Below are 15851 nucleotides of genomic sequence, written 5' to 3'. Positions count from 1 at the left end.
CCATGAAGGAGAGGATTCAGGGGGAGACCACAGTGAGGCAAATAGTCCTGAGGGAGGCCATAGTGAGGGAGAAATTCCAAGAGGAGATTATAATGGGGGCAATAGCCTTGGGGAGATCAAGACAGTCCAGGGAAGACAAGTGAGACCATAGTGAGGGAGAGAGTTCAGGAAGAGACCATAGCAAGGGAGACAGTCTACGGGGAGACCAAAGCAAGGGAGACAGTCCAGGGGGAGAACAGAGTGAGGAAGAGAGTCCTGGGGTGAGACCAATGAGGGAGAGAGTCCAGGTGAACCATAGTGAGTGACTGAGGGACAGAATTCAGGAGAAGACCATATATGTAGAGGGGGAGAGAGCCCAGGGAAAGACCATAAGGTGGGAGAGGGTCTGGGGAGGCCATAGTAAGGGAAAGAATCCAGGGGGAGACCATAGAGAGGGAGAGAGTCTGAGTGCAGCCCATAGTGAAGAAGACAGTCTGGGGGGAGATCAAGTGGAGACTAGAATGAGTGTGAGAGAATGGGGCAGACAATAGCGAGGGAGACAATCCAGGGAGAGACCACAGTGAGGAAGATAGTGCAAGGGGGGAGAACAATGAGGTAGAGAGTCCAGGTGAACCACAGTGAGGGATTGAAGAACAACATTCAGAGGAAGACCATAGAGATGAGGAGAGAGTCCTGTGGAATGAGCATGAGCCATAGCGAGGGAGAGAGCCTGGGGGAGGCCATAGTAAGGGAGAGAATTTGGGGGAAGATCATAGTGAGGTATCCATTGTAAGGAAGAGAACCCAAGGGGAGACCATAGTGAGGGAGAGAGTCCATTGGGAGACCATAGTGTGGGAGAGAGTCTACGGGAGGCCATAGTATGGAAGAGAATCCAGGGGAATAGTGAGGGAGAGAATATGAGTGCAGACCATAGCGAAGAAGAAAGTTTGGGGGGAGACCATGGTGGGGGTGAGAGTCTGGGGGAGGCCATAGTAGGGGAGAGAATTTGGGGGAAGATTGTAGGTAACCATAGCGAGGTAGAGAGCCCAAGGGGAGACCATAGTGCGGGAGAGAGTCCATTGGGAGACCAGAATGAGGGAGAGATTGAGGCAGGAACATAATATGGAAGTGAGTCCAGGAGAGTATAGTAAGGGAAAGAAACCAGGAGGTGACTATAGTGAGAGGGTGAGAGTCCAAGAGGAGGAGAAGAACATAGTAAGGTAGAGAACTGTGAGAAGACCATAATGAGAGACAAAGTCCAGGGGGTCCAACTTAGAGAGGGTGGTAAAGGCTGAGGGGGGGAAGGGTTAGGAAAAGAGAGTCTGGAGGGGATCAGGATAAGGGCAAAGAGGTCAGGTAGGAGAGATCAGGCTGAGGATAGAGTTTGGGGAATCCAGAGTGAGAAAGGCCATGGGTAAACCACGGTATAGAAGAGAGAGACGGGGGACGACCAGGGAATGAAGAGATAAACTGGAGAAGATGAGAATGAGGGAAAGAAAACAAAAATGAGAGAGAAGGAAGGCAGGTTTATGGAGGAAGATAGAGAGGTAAAGGGAGATGGATTAGGAACTTTCCATAGTGAGAGTTGCTGGCAAAATGCTTAGAAGGAAATTAGAGTCAGAAGACTTTCCTGTCCATTCCTTTCATCCTTGCAGCTCCACCAGAGCAGAAACCTTCACAGACAGAGTAAAGATAATCCGCATCTCATTGCCGCCCCCGGCAACGGCTGAAAAACAGTCTGAGCATCACTCCAGTCTAGAGTGGCTCCTTTCTTTCCGTGCCTAGGGCCACACCAGGCTCAGGTGCACTATATCCTCCTTAAAGAGCCAGAACAATGTTTAGCCAGAGTAGTCTGTTGATTCAATAGAGATCAATAACATAACTACGACAGTTTTACTATCATGGATATTTCAGGGAAAGTCTGGGGAGGCCAGTGACATCACAGCAGCTGCCATTTTGTACATCACTAAGCACCAGTGACATAGTTACAACTTGAGACGTTTATGGAGGTCCTTGTCAAAGAGTTAGAATTCACTTTTCATGTGGGACCCCTTCCCCCGCCATCATCTAAGTATGAATAGTCACAGCTCCCATTATTAATTTTTGGCCTGAAGCGTAGTCTCTGTCCTTTCCTCTGTCCATCTCCGCAAACAGAATTTATTGTCCTCAAAGAGCCGCGGATTCCGCGGTGCCAAAATTAACCCTTTCCCCACCAACAGCTGCTGTTGGGCAGTTTTTTTTTTTATTATTTTCTTATTATGACATATCTATCATACAGTATCTAACAGGCTTTGTATAAAAAAAATTTTTTAACACATAAACATTTATCACAGTACACATTTACGACAGTTTGTTTGAAAAGCATTCAGGACTTTCTAAGAAAAAAAGACCACTATGGTGTTAGTCTACTAGTTCAGGGAAATCTGCACTGGAATAATTACATAAGTGGCTATTGGTGATCTTCTTTTGAGAATGAAGAGTTGTCCACTTATACTGGTGGTCCATGGAGAAGTGTCAATTTACATCTTTTGACAGTGGAAAAGGACCTCTTTACAGTGGTTGTCATTGGAAGATAAGCCATCTTCTAATGGTGGTCAGTGGGAGGGGAGCCCCCTTACACTGGTGGACCATGGAGAAGAGCACTCTTACATTGCTTGCCAGTGGAGAACATCCTAAATACTTTGGTTGACCCTGTGAGAAGAGCCACCTTCTCCTGGTGGTCTGTGGTAGAGGTGCCTCCTTACACAGGTGGTCGATGGAGAAGTGCCCCTTTACATCTTTTGCCAATGGAGAAGGACCTCTTTACATTGGTTGTCATTGGAAGATAAGCCATATTCTAATGGTGGTCAGTGGGAGAGGAGCCCCTTTACACCGGAGGACCATGGAGAACAGCCCTCTTACATTGCTTGCCAGTGGAGAACATCCTAAATACTTTGGTTGACCCTGTAAGAAGAGCCACCTTCTACTGTGGTCTGCGGTAGAGGTGCCTCCTTACACAGGTGGTCCATGGAGAAGTGCCCCTTTACATCTTTTGCCAATGGAGAAGGACTTCTTTACATTGGTTGTCATTGGAAGATAAGCCATCTTCTAATGGTGGTCACTGGGAGAGGAGCCCTTTTACACCGGAGGACCATGGAGAAGAGCCCTCTTACATTGCTTGCCAGTGGAGAACATCCTAAATACTTTGGTTGACCCTGTGAGAAGAGCCACCTTCTACTGGTGGTCTGTGGCAGAGGTGCCTCCTTACACAGGCGGTCCATGGAGAAGTGCCCCCTTTCATCCTTTGCCAAAGGAGAAGGATCACCTTCCATTTGTTGTCCCTGGGAGAAGAGCCATCTTCTACTGGCGGTCAGTGGGAGAGGAGCCCCCATACACAGGTGGACCATGGAGAAGTGCTCTCTTACATTGCTTGCCAGCGGAGAAAAATCTCAATACTTTGGTTCTCACTAGGAGAAAAGTCACCTTTTATTAGTGCTCGGTGGGAGAGGTGCCTCCTTACACAGCTGATCCATGGAGATGTGCCCCTTATATCCTTTGCCAGTGGAGCAGGACCTTACATTATTTGTCACTCTGTGGAGAAGAGCCACCTTCTATTGGTGGTCAGTTGGAGAGGCGCTCCATTATGCTGGTGGCCCACAGAGAACTATCCCATTATATTGTTTACCAGCAGAGAATGACCAACTTACGCTGACTATCACTGGGATAAGAGCCACCTTCTACTGGTGGATGATGGAAGAAGGGCCCCATTATATCAGTGGTAAGTGGAAGAAGCCAAAATATTATTGGCATCAGTGGTTACTTTTCTGGAGGTCAGAGACTGATCATTTCACAGGGATCCCTAGCAACGTATGGAGGAACCTTAGGGTTCCATGCAACACTGATTGAGAATGGATGCTTTAAATAATAAAAAATGAAATCAAACTTGTGAAGGGCGAGACATGAGTCTATGAGGACAGAAAAAACACATAACTGCGCATCAAAGTCATCACTAGATCCAGAGATGCAGGTAGCTAAAGTTATGTACAAATCCAAAAGTTTCCTGGAAGAGCCAACTTCTTCCCACTCCTATTGGTCTTTTAAGTGATGGGCATCCTCACTAACCAATAGTGAGGTTCAGGTCCCTGGAGAGGGTTGGACCAGATAGAAATTTTAGAGGAAAAGGTTGATTTTACCTATAATTTCGTCTCCTTGTGTCTCCAGATCTAACGATCGGTTTGACATGAGACTTTCACTTAAGGTCATCTCTACTTGTGCATTTTTATTTTTGATCAGTTTTAAAAGGAAGGTTCTTAATTAAATGCACCAAGGAGTTAATCATATCCCTCAATAAGTGGATTTCCGCCCTGTGCCCACTGACTGTGAAGATGGATATCCACTGGAAGGATGAACAAGGACAGTAATGTCTTCAGATAACAATCAAGGGATTCATGGGAAGACACCATTGGGCACACACGGTGTCACAGCTGGGCGCTCAGCCCGTCTCCGAGGTCAGACACAGAGTGACATTCACAGGTCCTGCTGGCCCTTCTTCACACACGGCTCCCTGTTGCTGGAAACGCAGCGCAAGAATGCCCGCAGAAAAAGGCGGGTCGGGGAAAAACAGGGGGGGGGTTTAATTGCGGCACAGAGACTTTTTGAAAGGGTCCGGAAGTAAACACAGGCTTCCAGAGTAGCTCTAAATATAGAAAAGTCGTCAACAAACTTCATTGTAAGGCGCCGTAAACACGACTGTGCCCTTTGATGAAGGCGCTGAACCGCTTTGAGGCCACAAGTCTTATTAGGGCCCCAAAAAAGGATCTTTTACCCGAGGGCCCAAAGGGAAGGTAGTTGCAGATGATGAGGTCCAAGTTTTAAAGTTGACATATATCAATAGGGGATGCACCGATACCAGGGGTGGACTGACCATTTGGGAACTCAGGCACTGTCTGAGGGTCCGGGGTCAGTAGGGGGCCCATGAGATGCCCCTGGAACCTTTCATAGGCTTTTTTGGGTGTGGTTTGTGTGGGCGAGGGCACAGGGGCCCCATGATCCCCTATTGCCATGAGTTGTCAATTCACCCCTGAGCGATACTGTTTTTTCATCGACAAGTCCAAGTACCGATATTTGTGCTCAAGTACTCGCCGATACAGATCACCGAAATCTTTGCAGTGCGATTTAAGCCCATGTAAAATGAATGGTTCAAATCGCACTGCAAATCCCAGCACACCCGCAGGGAAACCGCATGTGATTCGGATAGAAACCGCATCGCATTCCTGTTCAGATCACATGCGATTCTTTGCAGTGCGATTCGAGCCCATTCATTTTGTATGGGCTCAAATCACACTGCAAAGGAATCGGTTTCAGGCATCGGAGTACTCATGCAAATGCTTAATATCAGCACAGATATTGGTGTTGGTGTCAGTGCAACCCTACAAAATAATGCAGCTCTGAAATCCTTTTAAATGCAAGCAGTGTAAGCACCTGATATCAGCAGTTCCCTTTACAGCAGAGCTCAGACTGGGAGAGGGAGAAGCATCACAAGGAGTCAATCAGTTGTGTTGCATGAGTTAGCAAAAGACATGTCGATAGAAGCAGAGAGAAGAGCTCATCCATCTGCTGCTCCTCTTTTTACTGTCCAGTCACAGGACGGGGTAGGTCAATGACAGCCTATGCCAAGAAAATGTCGGAGCTATGATGCTGTCCATCCTTAAACCCGGAAAACATATGACATCTAAAAGGCAGAAATTAAATTCTGCGGTGGAGAAGGGAAAGAGGGGTGGGGGGGGAGGTTTAAGAGGGGCTCTGGATTGAAGGTGGGTATTGCAGCAATTATCTGTGCACAGTGCTCATGCACTAATAAGGAGCATGCTTTATAGGAGAAAAGAGCAGAGCGGCAGGGAGATGAGCTCATCACTGTGCTGCTTCTCCTTTCACTGTCCAATCACAGGCTGGGGTGAGTCCAGGAAGACCTGGATTTGGAAGTGGATCTGGCATCAGACTGAGGACATCTAGTGGCAGAAAAAAGTAATGCAGGGAAATCTCTGGATTGGAGGGTAATATTGGAGCAAAAGCTGTTCTTGTTAGTTTGTAGCTATACGCAGGGGCGGACTGACAACTCATGGGGCCCCCGGGCAATAGGGGATCACCACTTGTCACTCTTCATGTCTATGGCTGACTGTAGGCTTATTGGCCTTATCATCACCTGTAATCAGCCGCACTGTTCAATCTATTGGTCTGAAAGCCCACATGGAAGAAAAATATATTTGAAATATATTTTAAAAATAGTCTTACCAAATAAAGTGACATGTGTTTGAAATGCTACAATGTTGGCCATATTCAATATATTTCAAAATATTTATATATATATATATATATATACACACATACACACACTGCATGTTGAAATGCATTTTTATTACAAAATATATGAAAAATATTTTTTAAAATACAATTTCAAATATACTGTATGTCTTTAAATACACAAATCTCCATTTTTGGAATGCATTTACCAACATATGTAAAAATATACGTTAAAATGACTTTTTTATATGTTAAAAAAAAATCTGTAGAATATATTTGAAAAATATATATTTTTAAAAATATATTCTTCAGATTTTTTTTTACATATAAAAAAAAAGTAATTTTAACACATATTTTTACATATATTTGTAAATGCATTCCAAAAATACAGATTTTGTATTTTTAAAGAAATACAGTATATTTGAAATGTATTTTTAAAAAATATTTTTCATATATTTTGTAATAAAAACGCATTTCAACATGCAGTATATATAAATATATTTATTTATTGAAATATATTTTGAAATATATTGAATATGGGCAAAATTGTAGCATTTCAAATATATGTCAATATATTTGGGAAGAATATTTCAAATATATTTTTCTTCCATGTGGGAGACAGAGAGTCACTGCAGAGACAATCTACAGATATTCACCTAATTTTATAATAATAATAATAGGAAAGTCACCTCTAAGGTCACTTAAAGTAGATGTAAACCATAACCGACTGACACTGAGTTTGCTAAAGCGCTGTATATCAAAACCAACTGCCATTTTCCTTACTAAAATACTGTTTTCCCTTTTTTTTCCATCCCGTGTTACATTTTGCAGCATTGTGCAGTAATTGTGCGTTACTGCACCTTCAGCTCTTGAAAAACAATGCACTCCCTGTGTGGCTGACATTTTATTATTGTTATATTATTATTATACAGGATTTATATATTATTATACAGGATTGTTATATTATTATTATACAGGATTTATGGCGCCAACAGTTTGCTCAGCGCTTTACAATATAACGGGAGACAATACAGCAACAATACAGTTCAATACAAGAGGGTTAGGAGGACCTGCTCCTGGGAGCTGACAATCTTATCTCACCAGTAATTGCACTGGGCCACTGGGAGCTCCCTCTAGTGGCCAAACTGCAAATACCTATCTGTAATAAATTATAAAAAGCTTGTAAAATTGTAAAAATCACATAAAAAACTAATAAAACCTCAATTACAAGCTCACTGGGAATACACTGCACATTCATGGAATAATAATGTTGGGAAGAAGATAATGTAATCGTATAAATATCTGCACACAGAAAACACAAAAGAATTTTCTTGAACACATAATAGCGATCTATGTAAATATCTGCTCAGTGAAAATACAATTTCCCTTTATTAATGTAAAGAAACAGCACAGTTTTTAGCGCAATTATCTAAACCTGAACTCCAGGGAAATTTTAAAGCCCCCAGCATTCCCCCTTTTGTAGTTTTCTGCAGTGGGGGTGGAGCCTGCTGGGCCCCTCCCACAGATCTGCGCAGACTATGTACAGGACAGTGATGATGTCCATGCTACTTTTACAAGGTAATATCTGGTTTTGTAAAGGCATTCCCCTTTAATGACAGTGTTGTAGACACTCTGTCCTGCATGGAAGTGGAGCGTAGTGTGCACATTGTGATGGGGAAGTTCCAGCCCTGGAGGGGATCATCTGTCTTACCTGGAGTCTGGTGTGCGCTGACAGCCCGAATGATGATCAGAGCGCACAGGAGCAGAGCGGAGAGCGGCAGCTGCATGGTGAGTGATCTGTGAGAAGACATGGAATGAGACAGATGAGGAGCAGACACCCCGACGTCACATGGACAGGAGACCTCTCCCCCCTATAACTGTACATTACAGGAGACCTCTCCCCCCCATAACTGTACATTACAGGAGACCTCTCCCCCCTATAACTGTACATTACAGGAGACCTCTCCCCCCTATAACTGTACATTACAGGAGACCTCTCCCCCCCTATAACTGTACATTACAGGAGACCTCTCCCCCCCATAACTGTACATTACAGGAGACCTCTCCCCCCATAACTGTACATTACAGGAGACCTCTCCCCCCCATAACTGTACATTACAGGAGACCTCTCCACCCATAACTGTACATTACAGGAGACCTCACCCCCCTATAACTGTACATTACAGGAGACCTCTCCCCCCTATAACTGTATATTACAGGAGACCTCTCCCCCCTATAACTGTACATTACAGGAGACCTCTCCCCCCATAACTGTACATTACAGGAGACCTCTCCCCCCTATAACTGTACATTACAGGAGACCTCTCCCCCCTATAACTGTATATTACAGGAGACCTCTCCCCCCTATAACTGTACATTACAGGAGACCTCTCCCCCCATAACTGTACATTACAGGAGACCTCTCCCCCCTATAACTGTACATTACAGGAGACCTCTCCCCCTATAACTGTACATTACAGGAGACCTCTCCCCCCTATAACTGTATATTACAGGAGACCTCTCCCCCCTATAACTGTATATTACAGGAGACCTCTCCCCCCTATAACTGTACATTACAGGAGACCTCTCCCCCCTATAACTGTATATTACAGGAGACCTCTCCCCCTATAACTGTACATTACAGGAGACCTCTCCCCTCTATAACTGTATATTACAGGAGACCTCTCCCCCTATAACTGTACATTACAGGAGACCTCTCCCCCTATAACTGTACATTACAGGAGACCTCTCCCCCCTATAACTGTATATTACAGGAGACCTCTCCCCCCTATAACTGTACATTACAGGAGACCTCTCCCCCCTATAACTGTACATTACAGGAGACCTCTCCCCTCTATAACTGTACATTACAGGAGACCTCTCCCCCTATAACTGTACATTACAGGAGACCTCTCCCTCCTATAACTGTACATTACAGGAGACCTCTCCCCCCTATAACTGTACATTACAGGAGACCTCTCCCCCCTATAACTGTACATTACAGGAGACCTCTCCCCCCTATAACTGTACATTACAGGAGACCTCTCCCCTCTATAACTGTATATTACAGGAGACCTCTCCCCCTATAACTGTACATTACAGGAGACCTCTCCCCTCTATAACTGTACATTACAGGAGACCTCTCCCCCCTATAACTGTACATTACAGGAGACCTCTCCCTCCTATAACTGTATATTACAGGAGACCTCTCCCCCTATAACTGTATATTACAGGAGACCTCTCCCCCTATAACTGTATATTACAGGAGACCTCTCCCCCCTATAACTATACATTACAGGAGACCTCTCCCCCCATAACTGTACATTACAGGAGACCTCTCCCCCCTATAACTATACATTACAGGAGACCTCTCCCCCCTATAACTGTACATTACAGGAGACCTCTCCCCCCTATAACTGTATATTACAGGAGACCTCTCCCCCCTATAACTTTTCATCACAGTGCTGTCACCTGTATCACAATTATAAATGTGCCTTAGCCGGAAAGATTCACTCTCTCTATTTGTCCTGTTGACATGATCAGAGCTGCCTTTAAAAATCATGGGGCACCAACCTGACAGGGCCCCATACCTCACAGGGTCACCCCAACTGTGACCCACCTGGGAAGGCTCCCAGCCACCCTGCTACCTGATAGAACCCCCCCAACCATCCCACCTGACAGGCCCCCCCCCAACCTCTCTCCTATCTAACCGGGACCCAAACTCCCCAACCCACCCCCACCTGACAGGGCCCCCCAACCTCTCTCCTACATAACCGGGCCCCAAACTTCCCAACCCACCCACCCCCACCTGACAGGGCCCCATACAGCCTACCTTTCAAGACCACCATTACTAACAAGGCCCCCCCTAACTCTGCTCCATTTGAGAAGGTCCCCCAACTATCCCACCTGACAGGGCCCCCTCAACCCCACTCCACTTGTCATGGCCTCCCAACCTCCCTTCCATCAGACAGAACCCCAACAAACCTGACAGTGCCCCATAGAGTTTAAGTGACAAGGCCCTCCATACCTAATAGGGTCCCCCCAACTCTGCCCCACCGCCTATTTGACAGGGACCCCCAACCTTCCTCCTACCCGACAGGGCCACCCACTCCCATACAGCCTACCTGACAAGAAGGCCCAACTCTGCCTCATTTGGGATGGCCACCAATTACCCTCCTGTCTGACAGGTCCCCCAACCATCCCACCTGACATGGCCCCCCAACATCCCACCTGACAGGGCCCCCCAACCTCCCTCCTCCCTGACAAGCCCCCCCCCCCAACCATCCCACCTGACAGGGCCCCCTCAACCTTCCCCCTACCTGACAGGGCCCCAAACTCCCCAATCCACATACCCCAACCTGACAGGGCTCCATATAGCCTACTTGGCAAGATCCCCATACCTAATAACAGGGTACCCCTAACTCTGCCTCACCTAGGAAAAAGCCCTCCAACTGCCCCACCTGACAGTACCCCCCTTCTAATTGACAGCCCCCATCCATCCCACCAGACCAGGTTCCCCATTCCCTCTTTAAAGGGCCCACATTCAGCCCCTACTGGGCCTGGGTTCCCTTGCTGATGCAACAGGGCCTGGTACAGAATTACTGCCTGCACCCCTCTATCAGCAATCCTGGAGACCAGAAATCTAAAATCTTACAGTTGTCACCATAACAGGATTAAAGGGAATTTTTTCAATGGGGACACCTGTTTCAGTGACAACTAACAGTCAGACACCTGTCAGGTCTTTCATTTGCTGTCAGTAATCCATCAAGAAGATTCCCTTCACGTTCTGTCCCAACAAGAGGAATTTTCTCCAAAATGAATGAAAATACCGTTCACCGAGACTAATGCTCCATTCTAAACTAAATTCTCGCTACTGGGCGGAGTTCAGTTGACATTCGAATTAAAGGGAAATGAGCAGGAACATGCCGTTCTCTTCTTCTGCAAATGCAAGTTGCCCGGTTTTCATGCTGATGCAATGGGTTCAATGCTATCGCTGACCAAAGGGGCAATGTAACGGAACCGTCCCAGCCTGTGATGAGTACTTCCGTTAGAATACCGCTTCCCCGTCCGAACACCGACCACAGACACCACAGATTTGAAGTAAACCAGGAAATAGACTACTTTATTTTAACACAGATACAAGATATATACATTCAAGGGAACAACCCCCCCTCCCTGCATAATGACACAGGGTGGGGAAATCTACCTTTAGTAACAAGAGACACACCAACAGACAGTCCCATCAGTCCCCACCAAGCCAATACACATAAACACATATATCCCTTAATAGTTTGCTCCCAAGCAAGACACACAATAGAATAATGGGATGCAACCACATGGCATTAAACAATCCACAACCCCCCACCCCAATATTAGGACAGATCACCCTGTACCCCTAACAGGCACAGGGTGACTTACACATAAGAGGGATATGGGGAGCTGAGACAGGGGTCTCCACACCTCTCCAAAGTGAGCTGGGTTCCATGGGCCGTCACAGGCAAGCATGGTGATTGTGAATAGTGATGAGACACTACTACTGGGACAGTACTAAACCCATAAATAGCAGGGCTCTAATGGCCCTGGAGCCAGTATGCATATAAGAGCCCAGACTTCACTGGCTGCATACTTGTTCCAGAGCAGTGACACAGAAAATAATGAAGTTGTGGGATCGGCAATGGCAGTCTTGATGTTGAGAGAAGAGCTGACCATTCAAATCCTGTACGGGGTCTGTGGAATTGGAGATGATGTGTCTACAGATGTCTTATCGTGGAATCTCAATACATCTGTGATAGTGTGCAGGTGTGGGGGCGGGGCTCAGCCTGCAGGTCACATGACCTATATTAGTATGTGGGCATTATTCCGCACTTGTGATCACGAGCAATATTCTGATAACGTCCCAACCTGCCTGGAGCTCCCCAGATGTGCTGGAACACAAGGCTCCCTCCTACGATAGGGGGGCTGCCATTGCTGGACACCTTCCAAAAATGCTACTTGCATGGCTGTTACCTTGCGTCAATGCTTTCCGATTCATTCATCTGGAATGCAGATCATTAAAACCCGAATGCTTTTTCCAGGTTGGTGATACAAAGTATTGAAGCATGGGAGTCAGGCGACTGGACTTTTCCCCTATAACACCTTAATGGCTGCTTTCATTAAAATAAACCGTGGTGATCCTGCCATAAAGATCCTTGTTCCAGAACTTACGGTTATAGGGTGACAACGCTCCATCCCTGTCTGCCAACAGTACACCTGAGTTGTCACCCTTCCACACGGGTTCCCAGTGAAGAATGAAGTGGCAGTTTAATCACACATTACACAGATATGAAAACACTGTTGTCTCCATCAGGAAACCCACCATGAGAAATTCCATGCGGCCATCACTGGAGACCAAATAACCATGAAGTGGCTGCAAACAGGCTGCAGGAGATCAACAGCAGCACCTAAAGTGCTGTAAAGAATGACGTTTCAGCACATTCTTGCAGGCTTTTTTTGGTATTGTTTCTTTACATTTATCTAATACCCATTACTTCTTTAACATCCAACTTTAGCAATTATAATTGCAATAGGCCATCCGCTAAATTCTTGGCAAGATGGGCAATAGTTATACAAGCAACCAGGAGGCCAATTATAACAGACATAGAAAGGTTTCTCTGGTCTGATAAGACCAAAACTGAACCAAGCGCAAAATAATGTGTGCAGTGGAAAGCCAGCTGAGAGCACCATCCCAACTGTGAAGCATGGCGGTTTTTAGCCATCTGCTAAATCCCTGGTAAGATGGGTAATAGTTATACAAGCAACCAGGAGGCCAATTATAACAGACATAGAAAGATTTCTCTGGTCTGATGAGACCAAAACTGAAACAAGCGCAAAATAATGTGTGCTGTGAAAAGCCAGCCGAGAGCGCCATCCCAACAGTGAAGCATGGCGGTTTTTAGCCATCCATTAAATCCCTTGTAAGGTGGGCAATAGTAATAAAAGCAACCAGGAGGCCAATTATAACAGACATAGAAAGGTTTTTCTGGTCTGATGAGACCAAAACTGAACCAAGTGCAAAATAATGTGTGCAGTGGAAAGCCAGCCGAGAGCGCCATCCCAAATGTGAAGCATGGCGGTTTTTAGCCATCCGCTAAATCCCTGGTAAGGTGGACAATAGCAAAAAAAGCAATCAGGAGGCCAATTATAATAGAGATAGAAAGATTTCTCTGGTCTGATGAGACCAAAACTGAACCAAGCGCAGAATAATGTGTGCAGTGGAAAGCAAGCTGAGAGCGCCATCCCAACTGTGAAGCATGGCGGGTTTTTAGCCATCCGCTAAATCCTTGGTAAGGTGGGCAATAGCAATAAAAGCAACCAGGAGGCCAATTATAACTGAGACATAGAAAGGTTTCTCTGGTCTGATGAGACCAAAACTGAACCAAGCTCAAAATAATGTGTGCAGTAGAAAGCAAGCCGAGAGCCCCATCTGTGAAGCATGGTGGTGGGAGCATTAGGATGTGGGGTGGCTTTGCACGGGGAGCAGGAAACTACTCAGGATCGAAATCAAGGTGGATGGGGCCAAATACAGGGCGAATGTAGAGGAACCAATTTCAGTCTGTAAGATAGTGTACATCTATGTCCTTTACACAACATCCAATGTTTGACCTTTTTACAGAATCCTTCCAAGGTTTGAAGCTCACATACAAGTTTGCATAGAATGGGGGAACACCTGAGAGTATCTAAGTCATCTGATCAGGTTGTGAGCAGATAATGGTCAGCGTCTGAGGTTTAGAATGATTGTCCTGAGAACACTGGGATGGGATGTATTAGTATCTGCAGACTTTTATCTGAGGTCTATGAGGAGTCCGTTGGATGAGGTGAAGGAAAGTCAGGTAAAGTATCTGAGGTCTATGGGAAGCAGCTGCAGACTGACAACTCATGGGGCCCCCGGGCAATAGGGGATCATGGGGGCCCCTGTGTACTTGCCCAAACTCAAAAAAGCCTATGAAAAAGGTACCAGGGGCATCTCATGGGGCCCCCTACTGACCCCGGGCTCTAGGGCAGTGCCCGAGTTTCCAAATGGTCAGTCCGTCCCTGATGGTGAGTCTATAGGATGGAGTGAAGGAAAGTCACATAAAGTATCTGTGGTCTATTGGGGGGTTCAAAGGACGAGGTGAAGGAAAGTCCGGTAAAGTATCTGAGGTCTATGGGGAGTCCATAGGACAAGGTATATGAGTAAAGTATCTGAGGTCTATGAGGAATCTATAGGACAAGGTAAGGGAAAGTCAGGAAAAGTATTTGAGGTCTATGGGGAGTCCAAAGGATGAAGTGGAGGAAAGTCAGGTAAAATACCTCAGGTCTACGGGGAGTCAGTAGGACGAGGTGAAGGAAAGTCAGGTAAAGTATCAGAGTCTATGGGGAGTCAGTAGGACAAGGTGAAGGAAAGTCAGGTAAAGTATCTGAGGTCTATGGGCATCCATAGAACAAGGTATAAGAAAGTGGAGTAAAGTATTTGAGGTCTATGAGAAGTCTATAGGTCGAGGTAACAGAAAGTCAAGTAGAGTATCTGAGGTCTATAGAGAGTAGGTAGGTCAAGGTACAAGAAAGTCAAGTAGAGTATCTGGGGTCTATGGGGAGTCAGTAGGTCAAGGTACAAGAAAGTCAAGTAGAGTATCTGGGGTCTATGGGGAGTCAGTAGGTCAAGGTACAAGAAAGTCAAGTAGAGTATCTGGGGTCTATGGGGAGTCAGTAGGACAAGGTATAGGAAAGTCAGGTAAAGTACCTGAGATATATGGGGAGTCCATAGGACAAGGCATAGGAGATGTCGAAGAAAGTATCTGAGGTCTATGGGGAGTCAGTAGGACGAGGAATAGGAAAGTCAGGTAAGGTATCTGAGGTCTATGAGGAGTCCATAGGGCGAAGTATAAGAAAGTGGAGTAAAGTATCTGAGGTCTATGGGGAGTCTATAGGAGGAGGTGAAGGAAAGTCAGGTAAAGTATCTGAGGTCTATGAGACGTATATACAGAGGACTCACCGTGTTGGTTCCAGGCTGTCCCAATCACTGCATGATCTGATGAGGGTCCTTGCTGTGTCTGCAGAGGAGAGAAGACACATTAGAGTGTTATCCGGACACCTCCCACTGCCAAACCTCACAGCTCATTATACGGTCCTATACACACCCAGAGAGAACAGACAACTCTGTATGACTCCCAGACACAACGTATAGAACACAGCAATCATATAATATACATCACATAAACATGGAGAAGCCAACAACAAAGATACATACTTCATTGTATGCAGAATCGACTGCGACCAATCAGCAAACAGCATCCAAAAAGTCCTAACCTGATGAAATGTGAGAGGGTAATGCTTAGACATGATAAAGGACAAAGATAGATAGATGATAAATAACCAATAAATAGATAATAGACTGACAGATCGATCAATCGATAGATATGGGAGGGATAGATAGATAGATAGATAGATAGATAGATAGATAGATAGATAGATAGATATGGGAGGGATAGATAGATAGATAGATAGATAGATAGATAGATAGATATGGGAGGGATAGATAGATAGATAGATAGATAGATAGATAGATAGATAGATAG

The 15851-nt window shown here is 45.6% G+C and overlaps 1 protein-coding gene across 2 annotated transcripts in view; it reads right to left on the bottom strand.

Annotated features, from left to right (window-relative positions):
- Nucleotides 1-15322, bottom strand: part of COL20A1 (collagen type XX alpha 1 chain) — a 146940-nt gene extending 131618 nt beyond the window's left edge. For both annotated transcript variants that reach the window (XR_016308755.1, XM_089663720.1), the window contains exons 1-2: nucleotides 15269-15322; nucleotides 7970-8055 (exon numbers count right to left, since the gene is read on the bottom strand). Coding sequence is in view for 1 of the 2 variants with exons in the window: in XM_089663720.1 (XP_089519846.1) it covers nucleotides 7970-8045 (76 nt within the window). In the remaining variant the exon portion in view is untranslated. The remainder of the gene's footprint in view (nucleotides 1-7969; nucleotides 8056-15268) is intronic.
- Between the last annotated feature and the right edge of the window lie 529 nt (nucleotides 15323-15851).

This window comes from Staurois parvus, unplaced genomic scaffold (genome assembly GCF_062004578.1).
Source record: "Staurois parvus isolate SC_StPar_1 unplaced genomic scaffold, SC_StPar_1.0 ptg001756l, whole genome shotgun sequence".
Taxonomy (NCBI): domain Eukaryota; kingdom Metazoa; phylum Chordata; class Amphibia; order Anura; family Ranidae; genus Staurois; species Staurois parvus.
This window is presented reverse-complemented; position numbering and strand designations above follow the sequence as displayed.